General features: G+C 44.9%; 3 protein-coding genes across 3 annotated transcripts; 2 read left to right on the top strand and 1 right to left on the bottom strand.

Annotated features, from left to right (window-relative positions):
- Positions 1-1576: 1576 nt before the first annotated feature.
- ppp1r14d (protein phosphatase 1 regulatory inhibitor subunit 14D) lies at positions 1577-6714 on the top strand. Its single transcript, XM_084482365.1, has 4 exons — positions 1577-1994; positions 6045-6125; positions 6388-6420; positions 6587-6714. The coding sequence occupies exons 1-4, from the start codon at positions 1812-1814 to the stop codon at positions 6653-6655; spliced, it is 366 nt and encodes a 121-aa protein (XP_084338491.1). The 5' UTR covers positions 1577-1811; the 3' UTR covers positions 6656-6714.
- Positions 6715-6765: 51 nt separating this feature from the next.
- On the bottom strand, positions 6766-12363 carry zfyve19 (zinc finger, FYVE domain containing 19). Its single transcript, XM_084482361.1, has 11 exons — positions 12180-12363; positions 11962-12083; positions 11817-11870; positions 11547-11719; positions 11286-11428; positions 10975-11080; positions 10504-10728; positions 9849-9925; positions 9292-9393; positions 9009-9178; positions 6766-8778 (listed from the first exon to the last, which is right to left on the bottom strand). The coding sequence occupies exons 1-11, from the start codon at positions 12231-12233 to the stop codon at positions 8691-8693; spliced, it is 1314 nt and encodes a 437-aa protein (XP_084338487.1). The 5' UTR covers positions 12234-12363; the 3' UTR covers positions 6766-8690.
- A 117-nt stretch (positions 12364-12480) lies between these two features.
- Positions 12481-15991, top strand: bub1bb (BUB1 mitotic checkpoint serine/threonine kinase Bb). The gene is made up of 9 exons (XM_084482362.1): positions 12481-12544; positions 12926-13085; positions 13236-13295; positions 13414-13558; positions 13653-13849; positions 14279-14442; positions 14617-14810; positions 14927-15027; positions 15178-15991. The coding sequence occupies exons 2-9, from the start codon at positions 12943-12945 to the stop codon at positions 15476-15478; spliced, it is 1305 nt and encodes a 434-aa protein (XP_084338488.1). The 5' UTR covers positions 12481-12544; positions 12926-12942; the 3' UTR covers positions 15479-15991.
- The last annotated feature ends 1939 nt before the right edge of the window (positions 15992-17930 follow it).

Below are 17930 nucleotides of genomic sequence, written 5' to 3'. Positions count from 1 at the left end.
CCGCCGTTGCCTCATGACATCTGTCTGGCAACAACATCCAAAATGAAACGACGGAGGTTAAGTGGAGATGGGGTGCTCTCCCCCCCCAATAAGGAGCATCACACTCTCGTATCTTATCTCCATCACCTATGACTTTGTTTTTTTCAGCTGAATAGCCTGGGCGGTGGCAGGGGCCGGGGATGAATGAAGCGGTATGTCTGGAAAGGTGAGCTGAAGAGGAGAGCTCAATAATTCAGTGTTTGTAACAGACGGTGCATCAGTGGGTGAACAGACAGGGCTCAGGCGGAACAATGGGCCCTGCCAGAGGAAAACACAACCCCGGTGGAAGAAGAAGAAGAAGAAGAAGGAGAGCAAATAAATAGGCGCCATACCTCGCTGGTTGTATATCGTAACCGGATCCATGGAAACTCAGCCGGCGGTCTCCTTTTTAATAATTTGACGTGTTTTGTCATGTTTTGATGTTGACTCCCTCTTTTGGACTCACTCAAACGTTTTGCCTTCCTTTAATATGAGATGATATCAAGCCCATTATTTTGGAGGTTTGACTTTGAATTGACCAGAAGAACAAGCAGAAGTACTTAGTAGGCGGTCCATCTATTATTTAGAAGAGAGTAACCGAGGATGCCCATTTGACTTCAAGGTGTATTAAACCTACACCTGATGATGTCTATGATAGTAGTGGTAATTGGCAGCCGAGTCCTGGCTCACCTCCCAGGGGGACCCAGCCATTGTTCTGCGTTCGGACCAACAGAGGAGCCTGGGTTGCTCCTGTCTCCCCTCTAGAGCTTCACAAACCTATTCCTACATATTGTTCATACTCAGCGGTGAGTTGGTTAAAGAGAGTTCCCCGGTTCGGACCTAACCCAAGTGTGTGGTGGGGCTCAAAGGTGTTCACTGCAACAACATATAGTGAGCCATTCAGAGGATGACATTTGCATGTAGCCTGATGGCTCCATGCTGCGCCCTATGCCCTTCTTTCAGTCTTTATAACTGTAATTGACCTATGCCCTGCCAGGTGCTTAACCAAAGGGGAGGGGAAATCCACACATATACACCCTATATCGTTTTTGTGCGCACACAAACACACACACACACACACACACACGCATTATCTCTCTTTCTCTCAATCGTCCTCTCATTCACACACATACAGGCACACTCAGACCACTAACACACACACACACACACACACACACGCACACACACACATACATTATCTCTCTCCCTCCCAGTCACTCTCGTACACGCAGGCACATTCACACAAGCACCCCCCACACACAAACACACGCACCACACACACACACACACACACACACACACACACACACACACCAACAGAAAGAGGCGTATCTCATTACCATCCTCTTGATGGTGCAGGCAGCAGGCTGTGCCGAGGGGAGCCGAGGAGATCAGCAGACAGCGGGCAATCGAGGCAGAGCGGAAGGAGAGGAAGAGGGAGTGAGCGAGGGGAGAAAAAAAACAAACAGAGCGCAAAGACCAACTCGTTAAGGCTGGCCAGCAGGAACTGTCACAGCGGCACAGAGACAGAGAGGAAGGGGCGAGGGGAAGCCAAGAGCAGGCCAACACACACAACACAACAAGATAACAGCAGATAGGCGAGCGGCCACGACAGCCCTCTCACTCTCAGCAGACACACAGGGAAGAGCCGAGCGAGGGAAGCCAGTGGAGCGTCCGGCTTCTACAAGAGAGTGTGTGTGTGTGTGTGTGCGTGTGTGTCTGTGTGTGTGTGTGTGTGTGTGTGTTCAGTCTGAGCGTCCGTCTACCACGGATCTCCTGAGGCCGTGGCAGGCATGGCGTCGACGGAACCGGGCGCCCAGTCCAGGGTGATGTTCCAGACGGTGGACAAGACAGAGGAGACGGCCGGCCGGAGGCTGGGCAAGCTGACGGTCAAGTACAACCGCAAGGACCTGCAGAGACGGCTGGACATAGAGGAGTGGATCGACGGGCAGCTGCACCTGCTCTTTGACTGCGAGGTAGGGAAGCACTAGCCCGGACACATACACACACACTCGCACATAGACAAAAACACATGCGTGCACATAGACGCGTACACGCACACACACACACACACACACACAAACTGCCCACAAGCATGCATGGAACACAAGTACACACGTAATAATAACACAATCACAATCACTTTTTTGGAAAGTGTGTGGGAAGACAGCAGGGGGGGTTCAGAAGTCCAGAGGTATGTGTGTTTGTGTGTGTGTGTGTGTGTGTGTGTGTGTGTGTGTCCCAATTGCCACTTGTAGCCTTTCCTGGTTCACTGAGTCTTGCCCATTTTTTAAAATATAAATTTAGGATGGTTATCAGGCTTCTGATACTTAAGGTTCTCATTTCCCGTACAACACTTTTATCAGTATGATCAGAACACGTTGGCAGCAGTTATCAGCTCATTTGACTCATTGCTGCCACACATGTGTGAGGTCATCTGGACTTCAGCCTTTCATAATTCAGCCTTTGGTGCCGTCTGTTTTGGGGGAGTTTCGTACAAATGACTAATGGCCCAATCCTAACAATGGGTGATGGCTTTGCTCCCACCTCCAATGGAATGGAAAACACAGGGGGCATTTGCTTGTTATCGCAGAGCATAACCCTCACACCAAGAGGTGGATGGTGCTGGTGAGACCATGGATCAGCATCCCCATCAGGGGTGTATCCCTGTCTTATGCTCACACATCCACTGGGGTAGGCTTCGCCACTGAAAAAAGGTTGACTGGTGGATTTACTTGTGGAGGAGTCTGTACAGCATGTATTTGACACTTTTAAAGTTCAATAGAAATCCAATATCAACCCTTGTGCCCCTGTGCGGTGAAATCGTGACGAATCCCTCCAAAGATTGCCAGGCCACTCCCCTGGCCACCAGCTCTCTGTTCAGGTCATAAAGTCCAACTGCCTTGCCATGGTGGCATGGTCTGATCCGATTACATCTGATGCATTATAAGAAGTTGATTTTCTCAGAGGGAACCATGGCAACAAATGTATCTACGCCTACATGAGGCAGAAGGGCTCGGTGGAAACAGGGCAGCCATGTGAGGAACAGGGGGAGCAGGATGGAGAGGATGATGAGGCTGATGATGAGGATGATGATGCGTGTAATGTATAATAAAACTGATGGGGTGGCGAATAAGAGGTGATGAAGACACGACATCCTGCTAGTTTAACGTGCAGGATGCTACACGGCTAGCACAAGCCGGCTGGGGGGACACACTACATCTGTTGGCCGGAGTCTGCATGGAGTCTGAGTGATGGCCCCACCAGGAGTTAAATGCTGTGGGATCACTGGGATGGGAGCTGGGCCCGCCCAAATAGAGCATCATTGGGGTGTGCGGAGATAAAGTCTGGGTGGGCTATTTGTCAAGAGCGTCCATGTGGCACACAGACGCACAGCAGCGGGTGCTGGAGTAACGTGTTGCATACGACCACACATGGGGATGAAACCCTCCTTTAAGTAGGTGCAGAAGCATTAGCCTCTGATAGAGTTAACTGAACGATGATGCTACCGATAGGTGCGAACACTTTCCCGTATCAAAGCCCCAATTTTCACAGAGTTATATATCCCGGTAAACTATACTGGCCCTGTATATACCTAGAATTTAAATATATCATTATATTTAAATTCTAGTTCCTATAATTTATAATGCAACGCTTTTTCCATTTATTCTTCATTTGCTTTCGCATATTTTTTAGCTTGTCTCTTCACTGTGAAACATTAGATATCTATATGTGTGTGTGTGTGTGTGTGTGTGTGATAAGATTAGGTGTAGCCTACTTTACTAATCCTGGATGGAAAAAGAGCAAGGAGCAAGTACTTTGTTCCATTCTGTCCAACCAGCGACGACTCCCTAAACCCTAAACATTGTTTTCACGGTGGCAGCAGCAGACGCTGGTAATGAAGTCACTGCATCGCAATGAGCCATGGTTTTCTCCATATGTCCTTATGTTGTGTGATGAACTTTACATTGGCTTTCTGGGGATGTTGGCTCTGTTGGGGTTTTCGGAGTCTTCCGCAAGGGAAGCATTTACAGTCCGCCCCTCTGCGTCACCACCTGAATTATTTAGCCTCATCTCTAATTCATACAAGTGCTGCGATGGGCCGGTGTGTGGCAGGCGTCTCTGTGCACTTCACACCTTTTGGGGAAATCGTAAACCCATCCCTTCAGTATGACAAGGGCCGCACTTGTAAGGACAGTAGATTCAGAATCAGTGTCCCATGAAACCACTTTACGTACTTTTTGGTATATAGATGACCCCGGTGCAGTATATGCTGGACACACAGTAGAATCAAAGGGAAAGCAAGTTTGGCTTTTCAGTCAAATTCAATTCAATATATAAAGCATTGTTTGTTCCACAGTACACGACTTCTGTACAGTCGGCCAAAACATTTGCTTTTAGAAATGTCATTTTTTCGGTTATTGTTGAGATACGTTCTTTTGTTCCTAAAAACAAATGTTCCATTTATCGCATCCATGAAGCGAATCTCCCACCTGCCAGGGTTATTGGGTTGATGGTAATGGGTCGAAACGAGACTTCTGGTGAAGGTCAGCGAGTTAAGACTCTAGAATGCAGTCTGAAACATTAATTGGTTCCTCTGAGAGCTCATTTGTTATTCATGTGTTTAGGATTTAAGTGGCAACATAGAATTAAGCATCCATATACTGCATTCAATTCAGACAGTATGATAAGGCCTTGCTAATGAGGTTTAGCAAGGCCACTGCCAAGAAATTAGCTAAAATAATTGCCTCTTAATAGGGCGTTTATGGCTGCCACAAACCAATCAACTTGAGAAAAGTGATGTCATTTATACCCCCATGATACCGGCTCAACTAGTTAACGATGGTCAAGGTGGCCGCTGAGGATTTCAACCGTGCATCACGCAGCGTTATGTATTCATACCTATAAACTGTGAACAACACATAGGAGCACCTCACACCATTACGAGAGCCCTGTTCTGCAAATGTGAACAGAGAGCTCTCAGCATAATCGCTGTGTCCATCTGCAGTATTAATCAATTACACAGCGGGGCCATGGGGGACGTTATATAGATATGGGCTCTCGATCTCCTCTGCCAGTCAGCACTTCAGCCGTGGTTAGCCCTGTGCTCATCCAGAGAGACCCCGCGTCGAGGCCTGTTCTCGCCAGCCATTAAACCTTCTGAGCCGGAAAATACACTTTTAAAAATGGTCCTCGCCAAATTGCCACGTTCACCTGCTGACTGGCTCATTTTTTCGCGAACAGGTCAATGTGAGAAAAAGTAAGCTTTGATTTGAATTTATGCCAATTGAATCGCATTTTATAATTATGGACCCAAAAGTTTGGATGAAATCCATACATTTTTGTGTTGTGGGTATAAAATACTTTAAAAGCGTTATAAAGTCTTCTACAATAATATGAAACCCAACGATAAAGCGTGTCATCCTAATTCTCTTCCTCAGTCAGACAGGGATTATTGTGTGAAACCATGATTGTTGCTGTTATACATAAATCAGCATTCGTATTGGAAATGTCTCCCCCATAGTTGAGCTGAATTGCCAGTATACGTAGGAAGGAAGTCAAATGTTTGCAAGAGATAAGCCCGCCGCAGACAGCCCTTCCTGCCTCGATGCCTGGACTAATCACCTGAACAGCATAGCATCACCCTCATCGACCCTTCATCAAGCACTTCAAAGGGAAGTCCCAGTGGTCATTATGGCGACGGCAAACCCACACACACATAAGTGTCTTCTCCGTCGATTCCTCTGGCCTTCTCTCAAACCACTTTATGGCCCAGCTCAGATAAGAGACACGTTCACTGTAGTGTTACAAGTGAGGCTATTGTGCAGTTGGCCTCATGGCGCCTCACCTCATCACAGCTCGTCTTTTGCAAACAATAAAGATTGTATTATTCTCCTTGAGGCTGACTGAGGTTTGCACGTCTGTATATCTGAGACGCTGTCTATCTCAAACTGCCTTTTTGACTGTGTGTGTGTGTGTGTGTGTGTGTGTGTGTGTGTGTGTGTGTGTGTGTGTGTGTGTTTCAGGCAGAGGAGATTCCAGAGCTAGAGATTGACATAGACGAGCTCCTGGAGCTGTCGGAAGAAAGCCAGAGGAGCCGGCTGCAGGTGAGCCTACATACAACCGTTCAAATCACCTGGAGTTGCATTTTACGACACGGTGTACACTGTGACGTAAACCGTATAGAAATGTCTAATGCAGTTAATGTGGATCCCCTGTAGCCTGCAGAAGCCAAGTCAGATAAAACCTGTTCCTTTATTATATAAATAAAGTGGAGCCATATCAGGTTCTACAGGATCATAGCTTTATGCAGGAACCACCTCTTGTGCAATTGTTGCCGATACTTAATCTGTGGCTTCTCTCCAACAGGAGTTGCTGCAGGAATGTGGGAAGCCAAAAGAGGTGAGGTGTGATTAAACGGGCTAATTAGGTTAACTCTTAATTAAGCTGATCAACTTATTTAATTATTCCTAAGGGTGACATCACAGGGCTGGCTCTTGTGTGTCTGCTCTGGTTTCAATTTGATGAAGAAAGAAAATTGAACTTGACTTCATTCTCCTCTCTCAAGGAATTCATCAACGGGCTGCTCTACAGGATGAAGGGGCTGCGCAAGATGTCAGGAACTCTGAAGAAATAGACCCCTTCGAGACACAAAACAAGACACGCCTCCTACTCCTCCAGCTCCTTAAACCATTGAATGTTGGCATGTGTGGTGTACATTTCGTGGGGTACCCCAGTCAGGGGTCCCCCCACGCATGGGGGTCCGCAGACAGCAGCAACAGACACTGTCAAAGCAGTCACTTTTGATTATCCTTTTTTTTTATTGTCTTATTTATAGACAGCGTTAACATTTGGACTTCCTCATAAACACCACGAATGCAATGCTGAGAAACGCGTATTAACATAAGCTGTTCACTCCGACGGACAGTTTTTCTGTGTATGACTGTACATTTGTTCCCCCGGTTGCATATTTATGTATATAACTTCTTTTTTTTGGTTCTGATTATAGAGTTATAGAGAATATCAAAATAAAAAAAAAGATTTTCAAGTCTGTGCATACATTTTATACATACAGACGCGCCCCCACACAAAATCGCTTGTTGACAATGCAGAGAGACTGGTTATTTTATTTGTTCGCACTATACTCTGGTGCACTTATGCACGAACGCACATAAATCTCCAGATGTTATTTGCGTGCTGTGTGCAAAACACCCTAAAGGGTTCTTTTGCTAGATAGTCTTCAACCCGGGTCTGTCTTCAAAGAGCAATGTTGGGAACCAGCTGAAAGGAAATGGGGTGACCAAGGAGACAGCCATGATATGCCAAAATTGCCCTCAGGCCTCTCTCCAGACTTCATTAAGTGATCACAAGGCATGGCCTTCCAGAACACAATGTACTGATGATCATTGCCTAATTCCGTAAATCACAATTTGGGTTGAGGGTGGGGCCGGGGGTTAATGGAAAACACAGGGGGCATTAGCATAAATGGGCTAGGAGTAAGGATTGTTCAGACATGACACAGAAATGGCAGCCGATAAGTATGCATCCATTACCCAAGATCCATTTCCTGTCGGCGGTTACTATGTGACCTGGACAGACAAACAACCTGGCCGTCTCCATATGGACCTTAATGGAGCAAGCCCCTGGAGAGGGCCGTAATTATGGGCTCACTTCAGTAAGCCAGAGAGTGATGCACATTGATGGATCTGCACTCTGGCCTGGGCACATACCACGCTTTGGCTGAGGGATGCAATTTAGGGATTTGCTTGATTTGTCTTTCCCTTTTCTTTCTTCAAATCCATACTGCAGCAACCTCTGACCAGGTTGGAAGAACATTTATACAATAATTGCACATGAAAGACTGAAAATAAAAGATAAATAGATAATTAAATGTCAACCCTTCTCTGTCTGTGTGTCGTTTAGCATGACATTACACGCACGGCCTGGGAAATCATGTACTCCATCAGGGCAGGAAGATGACAGCACAGGCGTGCCTTGTATGCCCAAAACTAAACAGAGCCCCTGGTAATCTCTTAATAGTGTCTTGTCTGCCATTCTCACAACATGACAGCAGCAGCCTGATGTGCAGTATCAGTACTCTAAACCAAATACATCTAGGAGGACTCAGAACATGAATTGGCAAAAAAGTGCAATGGCTAAACCACGCACACATAACAAAGTGCATTTGTTGTCTCTGGGAGGTGGGGCGAATTACAGGGGAACCTCAATTGGTTGTGGTTTATGAACTCATTGTTCTGGCCCTAAGCAGCCCAGTACTAAAGCAGCAGGGTTTAATCTCATGTTTTATATTTCATAAATCCTGCATGAATCACATACAGCACACGGATATGGCTTGAATTTGAGTTATTGTCTTCATTAACTTGTCAATTCCCAATATAAACATCATGCCGCCTCTGAAGAGCTGAAGAGCTGAAGAGCTGGGAGTATATAAAACGGCGCTAACTGTGAGCTAATAACCTGTCAGACTAAAAATAGAACCGACTACAGTTATAAGTTTCCCTTTACAACCCTAACCTTTACAGTGTTTAAGATGCTGCGGTGGGTAAAAGAAGAACCTCATTCCTTTTCATTTGGCCGTTCGGGCTAAAGGGGGAGCCTTACAGTAATACATGATTATGAAGCCGTGAGGTTTATGGCCTGCGCTCTCACTCTCATGTCCCCTTCTTCTTCGTTTTCCTCTTGGGTGGAGTGTAGCTGGCTGTGCGATGCTCCTTCCTGTCGTATTTGTCATGTCCCTCCCTGAGGAAATAATGGATTTTTGATTGATAATTCATCACTCTGAATACTTAATGCACTGACATGCCGGTACTGCAAAATGTATCTGGGTCATCACCATCATCCACATGCCAAGACATTAGTTTATGATTTTGTAATATTTTCACATGAATAAATGTATTTCCCCGAATTTGTGCAGAGAATCTGAATGTCGTGCTGCGAGTGTGTGATGAATATGCAGGGAAGCCAAGTACCGGAAGCAGCGGCCGCAGAACAGGTCTCCATCACAGGTATGGCATCGTATGGAGGCGTCTTCATTACATATGCAGCACCAGGGAAGTTCCTCTTCGTCGCTGCCACCACCCTCATCATCACTGTCCAAGGGCTTCTTTACAATAGCAGCAGGAGCCCTGGCTGCTGGACACTGAATACACATGGAACAGACCAAAATAATGATGTATTAATTATGCATTTTAATATTTGTTCTGTGTGTAGGACTTTGATTGACAAATGTTGGAACCTCAAGTTGCCCTGTACCGTGGTTTTAGAAGGGGCTTTCTTGTTGGTGGTCTTTGGACCACTGTGCTCAAATGGTATGTTGTAGCCACTGGCTTCATCCAGCGCAGCCTCTTCCGAAAGCTGGAAATGAAATAAACAGAATATTAGAAGCTGTTCGAAAAAATAGAGGACAAATAGCTTAATAGAACTGATGAGCCAAGGGGCAAAACATTACCCCCTTGTGGCCGCTATTAATATTAATAATGACTTCATAGAACACATTGGCCTGTGTTCAGTATCTCCAATTAAATGACTGAAATCTTGGCCCGTTTTCGGATGTTTACATAAGGGCATCATAAGGCTGTCAAAATTTTACTTAAAGAGTGTTTCGCATCTCAGAATGTATTTTCAAATGGATGATCAAGAATCAGTAAAAAAATAAAGGTAATAATTAATGCACTCTCATGGCATAATTATCAAAAATAAAAAGGTTATAACATAAATGTATGGCGCCCAAAAAACGGTATGAACATCATATTATGATTATTATGTCTATGATCACATATAATCATGATTAATTCTGCCTTTGCTCCGACCTGTTTTAAGACTCTCCGAACAGCCTCTTCCTCAGTCTCCTCATCGCTGTCGGGATGCTGGAAGTCCTCCATGGTGACTAATAACGAGATATATATAGATAGAAGATATAAATATGGACGATTCAGAGTAATGTAAAGCTGTTGAGATGCTGACCGAGGCGTTCACACATTCCACTAAGCCAACTTTTTCCCTCTGTTAACTTGCAGTAATTCTGCACATCCATCATATTAGTGTGGATTACAAATGACGTCAAAGACGAGCGCCAGCTAGCAAATCTGCAGGGAAAGGTCGAATAGAGGGAGCTCTGTCGGTGAGAGCCTATTGCCTGGATGCTTTGACCCCATGCAGCTTTTTAAAACTGATTCTGTAAACAAAGCCTCTTCCCTAAAAACATGAACAATGGAATTTTGATGACGAGGAGGAACACTGGGATGCTCTGCATATCGGAGATGTAACTATCGAGTAACAAACATCTCTATGATTACCACTCTGCATTCTGTCCAGTGGTCTTGCTGGAAAGATGTTCATGCAGCATTATTATCCAAAATGTTGATTGTGCGCTTCAATCGTTCTCAGCCCTCACTTGTGCCCGACTCTAGATAAAATCCACTGCTAAATGACTGAAATCTAATGAAACAAACCATAATGTCCTACCCTTGTCAGGATCCAGTCCTTTCAGCAGGGCCAGCCTCTTGGCCATCTGTAGAACGTGCTCCTGGGATCCCTGCTCCTGCCTCAGCTCCCTCATGGCTTCCTCCAGCACACGGCTCTTCTCAGCCTCCAACTGCCTGCTGGATTCCCCATGGTCCTGGTCCAGGTTCACCTCCAGCCCGCACGCCTCCCCCTTGTTCAGGTTGTTCAGGAGGCTGTCGTCCACCTCTACAGATTGACAGGGCGTAATAATAGGCCAGAGCTTAATAATTAACACTCAATGGTCCAACAGGGCCATGCGTAACCAAGCCAAGATAAATAATCTCTCCTGTCCGATAGCTTTTGTTAACATGAGTGAGTCAGTAAATTCACCACGTATTCATTGGTAACCATGTGAGGCATCTGAGGCTATTATAAAAGAATAAAGAACTACAGAATTTTTTTTTATAAACTGGAGGATTCCAACTAGTTTACCATTAGTGTCTTGTTGTTGGTTGTCGATAGCAACTTCCTCTGTCATCTGTGTTAAAAGATCATTGGCTCGTTCTGTCTGGGTTCTGTTATCAGGCGGCCGATGCACCTGTTCACAAACAAACAAACAACAACGTAAAGTCATTTTTAATAAAAATGAGAAAGTGGCTCTCAGGTTACAAGTGTAATAAAACATAAATTAAGAGTGCTTGACAATTTGTGACTTGTGAATTATTGAAAAGGGCTTTAAGGGAGCACTTGAGCTATCCGAGGTCGATATGTGGGCCTCTATGAAAGTGTGTGGTTGGACTTACAGGCGGAGGGGCTTGGGTGGGGAGAGGCCGGCCCTGTAAGGCCGCCAAGCGGTCTTCCATGTCCCGGGCAGAAGGCACCGGGTTTCTGGGAGCTTTCAAGGCAGCAAGACGTGACTCAATCTCCTTCTCAGAAGGAATGGACTCTGGATTAAAAATAAAATATGGTTAAATGACAAAACAATATCAACAAGCACAAAGCCGTATCTAACCCTAGCTCAGTAGTATAGAGATTGTGTGAGTTATAGCAAAATATGTTATCACTTGTTTTGTGTGGTTTGGTGTCTTCCTTGAGTTTCTGAAGCCTTGCAGCAATAGCTTGGTCTTCTTTAGTGAGGCCTTTCGTAGGTACACTGTCAACGTTGACATTTCTAGCACCGCCGTGGGCATGAGTCACATCGGACCCTTGCTGTTTGGCTTCCAAGGCAGCCACTCGCCTGGGGGGATTACAGAAAAAGGAGTGAGGTCATGTATGGTATTCAACAGAAAGAAGATTCATGTGTTATTTTTGGGGATTTTTAAGTGCATACTGACTTCTTGTAGTTCTCTGGGGGGGACCATTTCCCACCATCACTAGGTGTTTCTGAACTATTAAAAACATATAAGGAATAAGACATCGCATGTTCTGATACAGTTTGTTTTTCTTTTGGGAAACTATAATGGAGTTTGTTGTATTTACCCTGTCAGAGTGCCATGACACCGCTTGCAGACCTTCTGCTTGGTGTTGCCACAGCGAGGCACCACTGCGCTCAAGTTGAGACAATTGGAGCAGAAGGAACGCCCGCAGTTTTTACAGCCCAGCTGTGAAGTCCATGATGAGAAAACACACATTAGAGGAGAGCAAGATCGCATATGAATATACCCATAGTTACTTATGTTTCATATGAATAACCATACCTCCTTTCGGAAAAGAGTAAACTTAGATGCACAACAGAAACACCGGTTGTCCATGTTGAAACGCGGAGAGCTTCATGTAAGATTGAAGGTGTGATTTTCGAATAGTCAATCAAACGTTTTATTGGTTGTCTATAATGTACAGTCTTTAATCTATAATCTATAGACAACACGACTTTGATCTCCATCGGCTCCAAAAAATGTCTAATAACAGGAAGTAAACCGGAAAGTCATATGCCATACAATTACATAGTTCCGGTATGTTCTCGTCCAATCAGCTGTCTCGCGGTTCCCGTTCAAAACATACAGTACGGTCGTTATTGAAGAGTACCGTTCGCGTTTTAAATCACTGAAAATAAGGACTTTAGGTTTGTAACGTTTGCAATACATCGTTTACTGGTAGTGGTCTCGTTTGTTTTGATCATTGTGTTGGTCCACTTTACTATTATTCCACACAAAGCGACGAAACAAGCTAAAGGCTAATGATAGCCGTTAGCCAGTGTGCAACACACGTTACCTCCTGGCTCACTTTGCACTGCATGATCACTTTAGCATCGGAGTACTACTCCTGGTAATATAAGCAAGCAGTGTGTGACACACGTGATATTTGAATACTTACCAGCAGGACATTATAGTTGGGAGGGGTTGTAGCAATGAATAACTGTCACAGCATCCCTTCATGCAAAGCGTCATTTGATTCCAGTGTCATTTTTGCTATATACATTGTGTTGTTTTCCTCTGCTGTGTAGTTGTGTTGAGGTGCACGATGGCAGAGGGCGGGGATGCAGAATGGGAGCTTAGTAAAGAAAACATCCAGCCGCTGAAGCGGGGTCGGAACGTTTCGGTGCTGGACCAGGCGCTGAGTCAACAGCAGGACGGACCCAGCTCTGCTGTCAGCCAGCAGAAACAGTAAGTCACAGGAGCAAGAGCAAACATTGACATCTAAGTCGAATGATAAGTCGGTTGTAGTGCACACATGTAGTGCCCAAATGAAGGGCATGATGATGACTTGATACAGGTTGACGACGGATTTATTTTTGTGTGTTTTTTCTTATCCAGGAGCTTTGAGTCTGAACTGAGATTATATAATGGAAAAGATCCACTTGATGTTTGGGATCGGTAAGATCACTCATTTTCAATAATATTAACCGTATACAATTAGCAATAACAGAACTCTATAGTTACGTTTGATATCTGTATAAGCTTGTACGACGTTTGTGCCTTGTTTTCCAAACAGATACGTCAAATGGACAGAACAAACATTTCCTCAGGGTGGGAAGGAGAGCAACCTCGCCATGTTGTTGGAGCGAGCCGTGACACTATTCACAGAGGAGAAAGGATACCACAATGACCCGCGCTACGTGGACCTCTGGATCAAATTTGTAAGTTGGCTGCAAGTTATTTTGTTACATTTGCATGCTCCTTCTTCGACATGCTTTAGTTCATGTGAGCTCGTGTATGTATTTGTTTCATCAGGCAGAGATCTGCCCAGAGCCCCTGGAGATCTACAGCTACATGCAGGCACAGAGGATAGGAGGGTCCCATGCTAGCTTCTACATTGCCTGGTCAGAGGAATATGAGAGACAGGGCAACTCTCGCAAGGCAGACAACGTCTACCAAGAAGGCTTCAACAACTGCGCTGAACCGAAGGATAAGCTCCTGCAGTTTCACAAGTAGGGATATGACAGGTCTCCTTTATCAAATGCATATCACCATGATGCATGTTAATCATAGGAAATCATAACCCTCCAGTGTTTTCCCCACAATCATCCACAGTGAACCAAAAATATTGTTCTGCTATAGAATTAAAAAACACATTATTTAAGGTGGCATTACCCAGGAGCTACAGTGGGTATAGCTACCCATTTTAAAATATATGCGTTACTATTATTGGTACCAAAAAGTGCCATATGCTATTTCTTGTTATATTTTTAGACCATTGTACATCAGCACATTGCGTAACACATTATCATCGGGGCAGGGGCACATCTGCCTTGCTCTTGGAAAGTTGAACCTCTAACCCTGGCAGGTCTACCAGTTGAGCTACAAATGCAAGCTGAAAAAAATGATCTAATTATTGTTTCCTTAATTACTACTTCTAGGGCCCTGCAAGCACGTGTGTCACGACAGGTGATGACCAGCATGGCGGATAAAGACAGTGATGAGGAGAGCAAAGAACCCGAGCGAATGTCTCTGATAGATCTCAAACACAGGGGAAAGAAAAAGGCCATTGTGCCCGTCAACAGAGTTCGGGCTGTTCTCGGCCGTGAGTACATGCACGTATGCTTGCCTCGGCTACAATTGACACCTTGTCAAAGGTTTGCCACCTGTATGTTGCTGCCGGTTATGTGAAGCCTGCAAAGAATGGTTCTTATTTCTCCTAAGCACTGGATCTCTGATGTTACTCTTAAATATATCGTATCCATTGGCCTCTGAACAGATAATTCCAGAGGCTTGCAGTCGCAGGGGGCCCCGGCACCGAGCGGGGCCAAGAACAGCCGCTTCTTCGTCTTTGACGAGAACAAGTGTCCAGAGGCTGTGACCTCCGAACCCAAATGGGAGTCTTGGGCTGCCCCGCCACCCGCGAGGGCCAAGGAAAACGAGCAGAAGCCCGAGAAGTGGTGCGACGTGAAGGTACGAAGCAAGAGGCCGGTGCAGGCCTGTGTCAGCTGGTAGAACCTCTGTGTGTTGCTAGCATTATTATGGGATCCTTCTTATCCAATACCGTGTGTCTTTCTGTCCTGCCGTAGATGCCCCAGAAGTCCCGATTCGGTCACAAAATCGTAGCGCCGCCTCTCGCAAAACCGTCTTTCCAGCCATTCGTGGAAGAGTCGGACGAGCCTCCCACAATGTGAGTTCTATTATTACACATTTCATTGTATTAACATGTGAATTAGTTTATTTTTTGTTTGTTTATCAATCGCAAGCACGATACCGTGATTTCCGTCTCCTCTCAGTGGTCATTGTCCCCTTTCTTAATTTGTTCTTCCTGTGGTCCCAGGACTCCATGCAAGATCAACTCGGCGGTGAACACGGTGCTGTCGTCCCGTAAGCCATGTCTCGAGGATACCCCTTTAAAGAGGCTCCAGGAACACAGAACACACCTGCAGCAGCAGCACAAAGAGACGCAGGGGGGGAAGCCGCAGGAGAAGAGCGCCTACTGCAAGGAGCTGCTCTTCAGCGGCACCACTGAGTTCTGCTTTGAGGAACTGCGGGCCGAGCGCTACCGCCAAAAGATGGCCCAGGAGACCGAGGGCAAAGCCCAGCCTGGCCAATCGAGCGCTGATCCCACCAAACACTGACACTGAGTTATGATTGTTTGATGCTCCTTGTGGATAGGGCTGTGAAGAAGAAGTCCATATCATCACTAAGGGTCTTGTGACGACTGTTGCAATCATAAGGTTTTTTTATGTTTTATACCCATAGAAGTGTTGTACATTTTAAAGTGGTGAAGAAGCAATTGGGATGGAAATATTCACTGCAGAGATCATGTTCACAGGAATATTGTTATGTTTCTGTTCTCTAAACCATTGCTAAAGTGTTTGGCTGGTGACTAGCTGGATGATAATTTACTGATTGACTCACAAGGTGCACCGTAAGCAGAGGACATGCACCGGAACACAGATTGTTTTCCTGGTAATTGTATTTGAATTACTAATTGGGTACAAACAAAGGAAGTGCTGAGTATCAGCTATCGCTGGAGTTTAAAGGGATTAAATCTATCTGGCAGGCGCTTCCTCCAAAAAATGGAAGCAATCTTTATTTGTGAGTCAAAGTGCATTCGTGTTGCCACTTGATCCAATAAAATCGCTTGGATTTTCACACCAGAGACTATTGTTTTCACTTTGAAGGCGTCGACATTCAAAGGGAGGTGGTCAACTAAACATGTTTTAGGGTTTAAATTGTTTGACAGAGCCAGTATAAAAAAAGGAATGGACCCTGAATCTACTGTGGTGACGATATTCCCATGACAGAGCTTCCAGGGATTTCTTCAAATTATTCCCAAGAGGGCTAGGATGACGCAACATGACTACAGTAGTGGGTGTGTGACAACAGGAAACCAAACCTGGATCTGGCACCGGAACCCAAACATACGTATCATTGAATACCACTTTTGGCTTGTCTCACTTTGTTTAGTGAGAACATGCTTCGTGTAGTCTAATAGCCACAGCGCATCCCTTTCACTTGCTATTTGTAAGGAGTCTTTAAAAACCCAATAATACATCAAGCGACCAGTAGAGCAGAGAATTGCTCGGAAAAGAAAGTTCACCACTTAGCAGCAGAGAGATGGCATAAGTAGGTCTAGTTGGCTTTGGTGATGTTCTTAAATGAGGCCCTCTGAGAACAGCGTCTGTCCATCTGCCTGTTGCCTTCAAAGGCAAACACACTTGGGCTGTGCAGTCCGTGTCCTAAAACCCATTTCTAATCCTTTCCACCCGTTAACAGTGACTTCTCCTCTTCCACTTTATGTCAATTATACAAAATGCAGAGAGTGGAGTTGAAATTCTGCTCCAATGTGGTTTCACATCATGTTAAAGTTAATGTTAGGTCAGCTATGTATAGCATGGTCTCTGACCACTTGAAGCGAACAATGTTACGTCACCGAAGGTGTTGGATCTGTGGGAACCTATAATCCGGTATCACAGCAGGCCTTGAAACATAGCCACGCATAATGCTCACAGAGCCGCCGCCAAACCAGACAATAGAATTAATTGAAATGCAAACCATTAAGGCTATCATTTATGAGGCTGTCGGGTCTTTCATTTTAATGGCGCCACACAAAAGGTTTCAGGCAACCATTGTTTAAGGGAGGCCCTTTGACAATTTACAATACAACCGCCACCTCGCCGTCATGTTTATCTATATAGTCGGTCGATGCTTTTAACCGAAGCTTAGAGTGGATCATCAAGCATGACAAAAAGCTGCTGCTCTTGCATACATTCTAATCTAGTGGATTCAGAGCCATCTAGATCATAGATCTAACTGACCAATAGGATGTGTTTAGGAAGAGAATGTCTGCGCTGTAACCTTAAGGACATGTGACAATCTCTTCACTGTATAGAATAAATTATCTATGTTTAATTAATACATACCCCGGCTAGATGCATCATTCTATCATGAATTTGGCTTCCTTCTCAAACTGGCAACAACATTTCTATAGATTATGAATGTGATGTCTCAGTTTTCCAATAACCTGAGCAAGCACAAGCACGGATCTATAAGGAGAGAGGACTGATAATCATACCCAATGAGACACTGGGAAAGCACAACCTTTCTGCTGTGTCATTTGCCACTGCCATGCATGGCTGCAGAATATAATCACTGGGTAAATATCAGCTGTAATAATGCTGACAGGTACAGGAGTGAAAGAGAAAGAGGTCATATCTAGCATACACTGTATGGGAAAAAAAACATTTTGCATCATAGTTATGCAAAATGGCTGTCACAGGGCTTGCTCGTGTTTGCTTGATGTATGAAGCAACATGGTTATTAAGGTGCGTTGTGGTGACTTCCCCATCTTCTCTCAGCAATATTCCAAGTAGTACATATGTCCCGAATCAGCTTCCCTTTACAAGCTATTTCTGCATGACATGACCCTAATATATTTAAAAGCTGAGTGTCTGCCTCATAAATTATTCAGTACAAGATCATGTGTGAAGCAAGAATGTATCCTTTTTTTTTTACCCAAAATATGCTGCATAAGAGGCCAAAATTATGTTTTTTATTCCCCCTTTAGGCGTTCATTTTTTTATT

The sequence above is a fragment of the Micromesistius poutassou genome, assembly GCF_964030765.1.
Source record: "Micromesistius poutassou genome assembly, chromosome: 17".
Lineage (NCBI taxonomy): Eukaryota > Metazoa > Chordata > Actinopteri > Gadiformes > Gadidae > Micromesistius > Micromesistius poutassou.
The sequence above is the reverse complement of the archived record's forward strand: the minus strand, read 5'-3'. Positions and strand labels throughout refer to the sequence as shown.

Coding starts and splice junctions, on each gene's coding strand:
- ppp1r14d (XM_084482365.1), top strand. CDS start 1,812: ATGGCGTCGACGGAACCGGGCGCCCAGTCCAGGGTGATGTTCCAGACG. Junction 1,995..6,044: donor ACCTGCTCTTTGACTGCGAG/GTAGGGAAGCAC, acceptor TGTGTGTTTCAG/GCAGAGGAGATTCCAGAGCT. Junction 6,126..6,387: donor GCCAGAGGAGCCGGCTGCAG/GTGAGCCTACAT, acceptor TCTCTCCAACAG/GAGTTGCTGCAGGAATGTGG.
- zfyve19 (XM_084482361.1), bottom strand. CDS start 12,233: ATGGACAACCGGTGTTTCTGTTGTGCATCTAAGTTTACTCTTTTCCGA. Junction 11,871..11,961: donor TGTCATGGCACTCTGACAGG/GTAAATACAACA, acceptor TGTTTTTAATAG/TTCAGAAACACCTAGTGATG. Junction 11,081..11,285: donor CCACCCAAGCCCCTCCGCCT/GTAAGTCCAACC, acceptor GTTTGTGAACAG/GTGCATCGGCCGCCTGATAA.
- bub1bb (XM_084482362.1), top strand. CDS start 12,943: ATGGCAGAGGGCGGGGATGCAGAATGGGAGCTTAGTAAAGAAAACATC. Junction 13,296..13,413: donor CCACTTGATGTTTGGGATCG/GTAAGATCACTC, acceptor TTTTCCAAACAG/ATACGTCAAATGGACAGAAC. Junction 15,028..15,177: donor TCGGACGAGCCTCCCACAAT/GTGAGTTCTATT, acceptor CTGTGGTCCCAG/GACTCCATGCAAGATCAACT.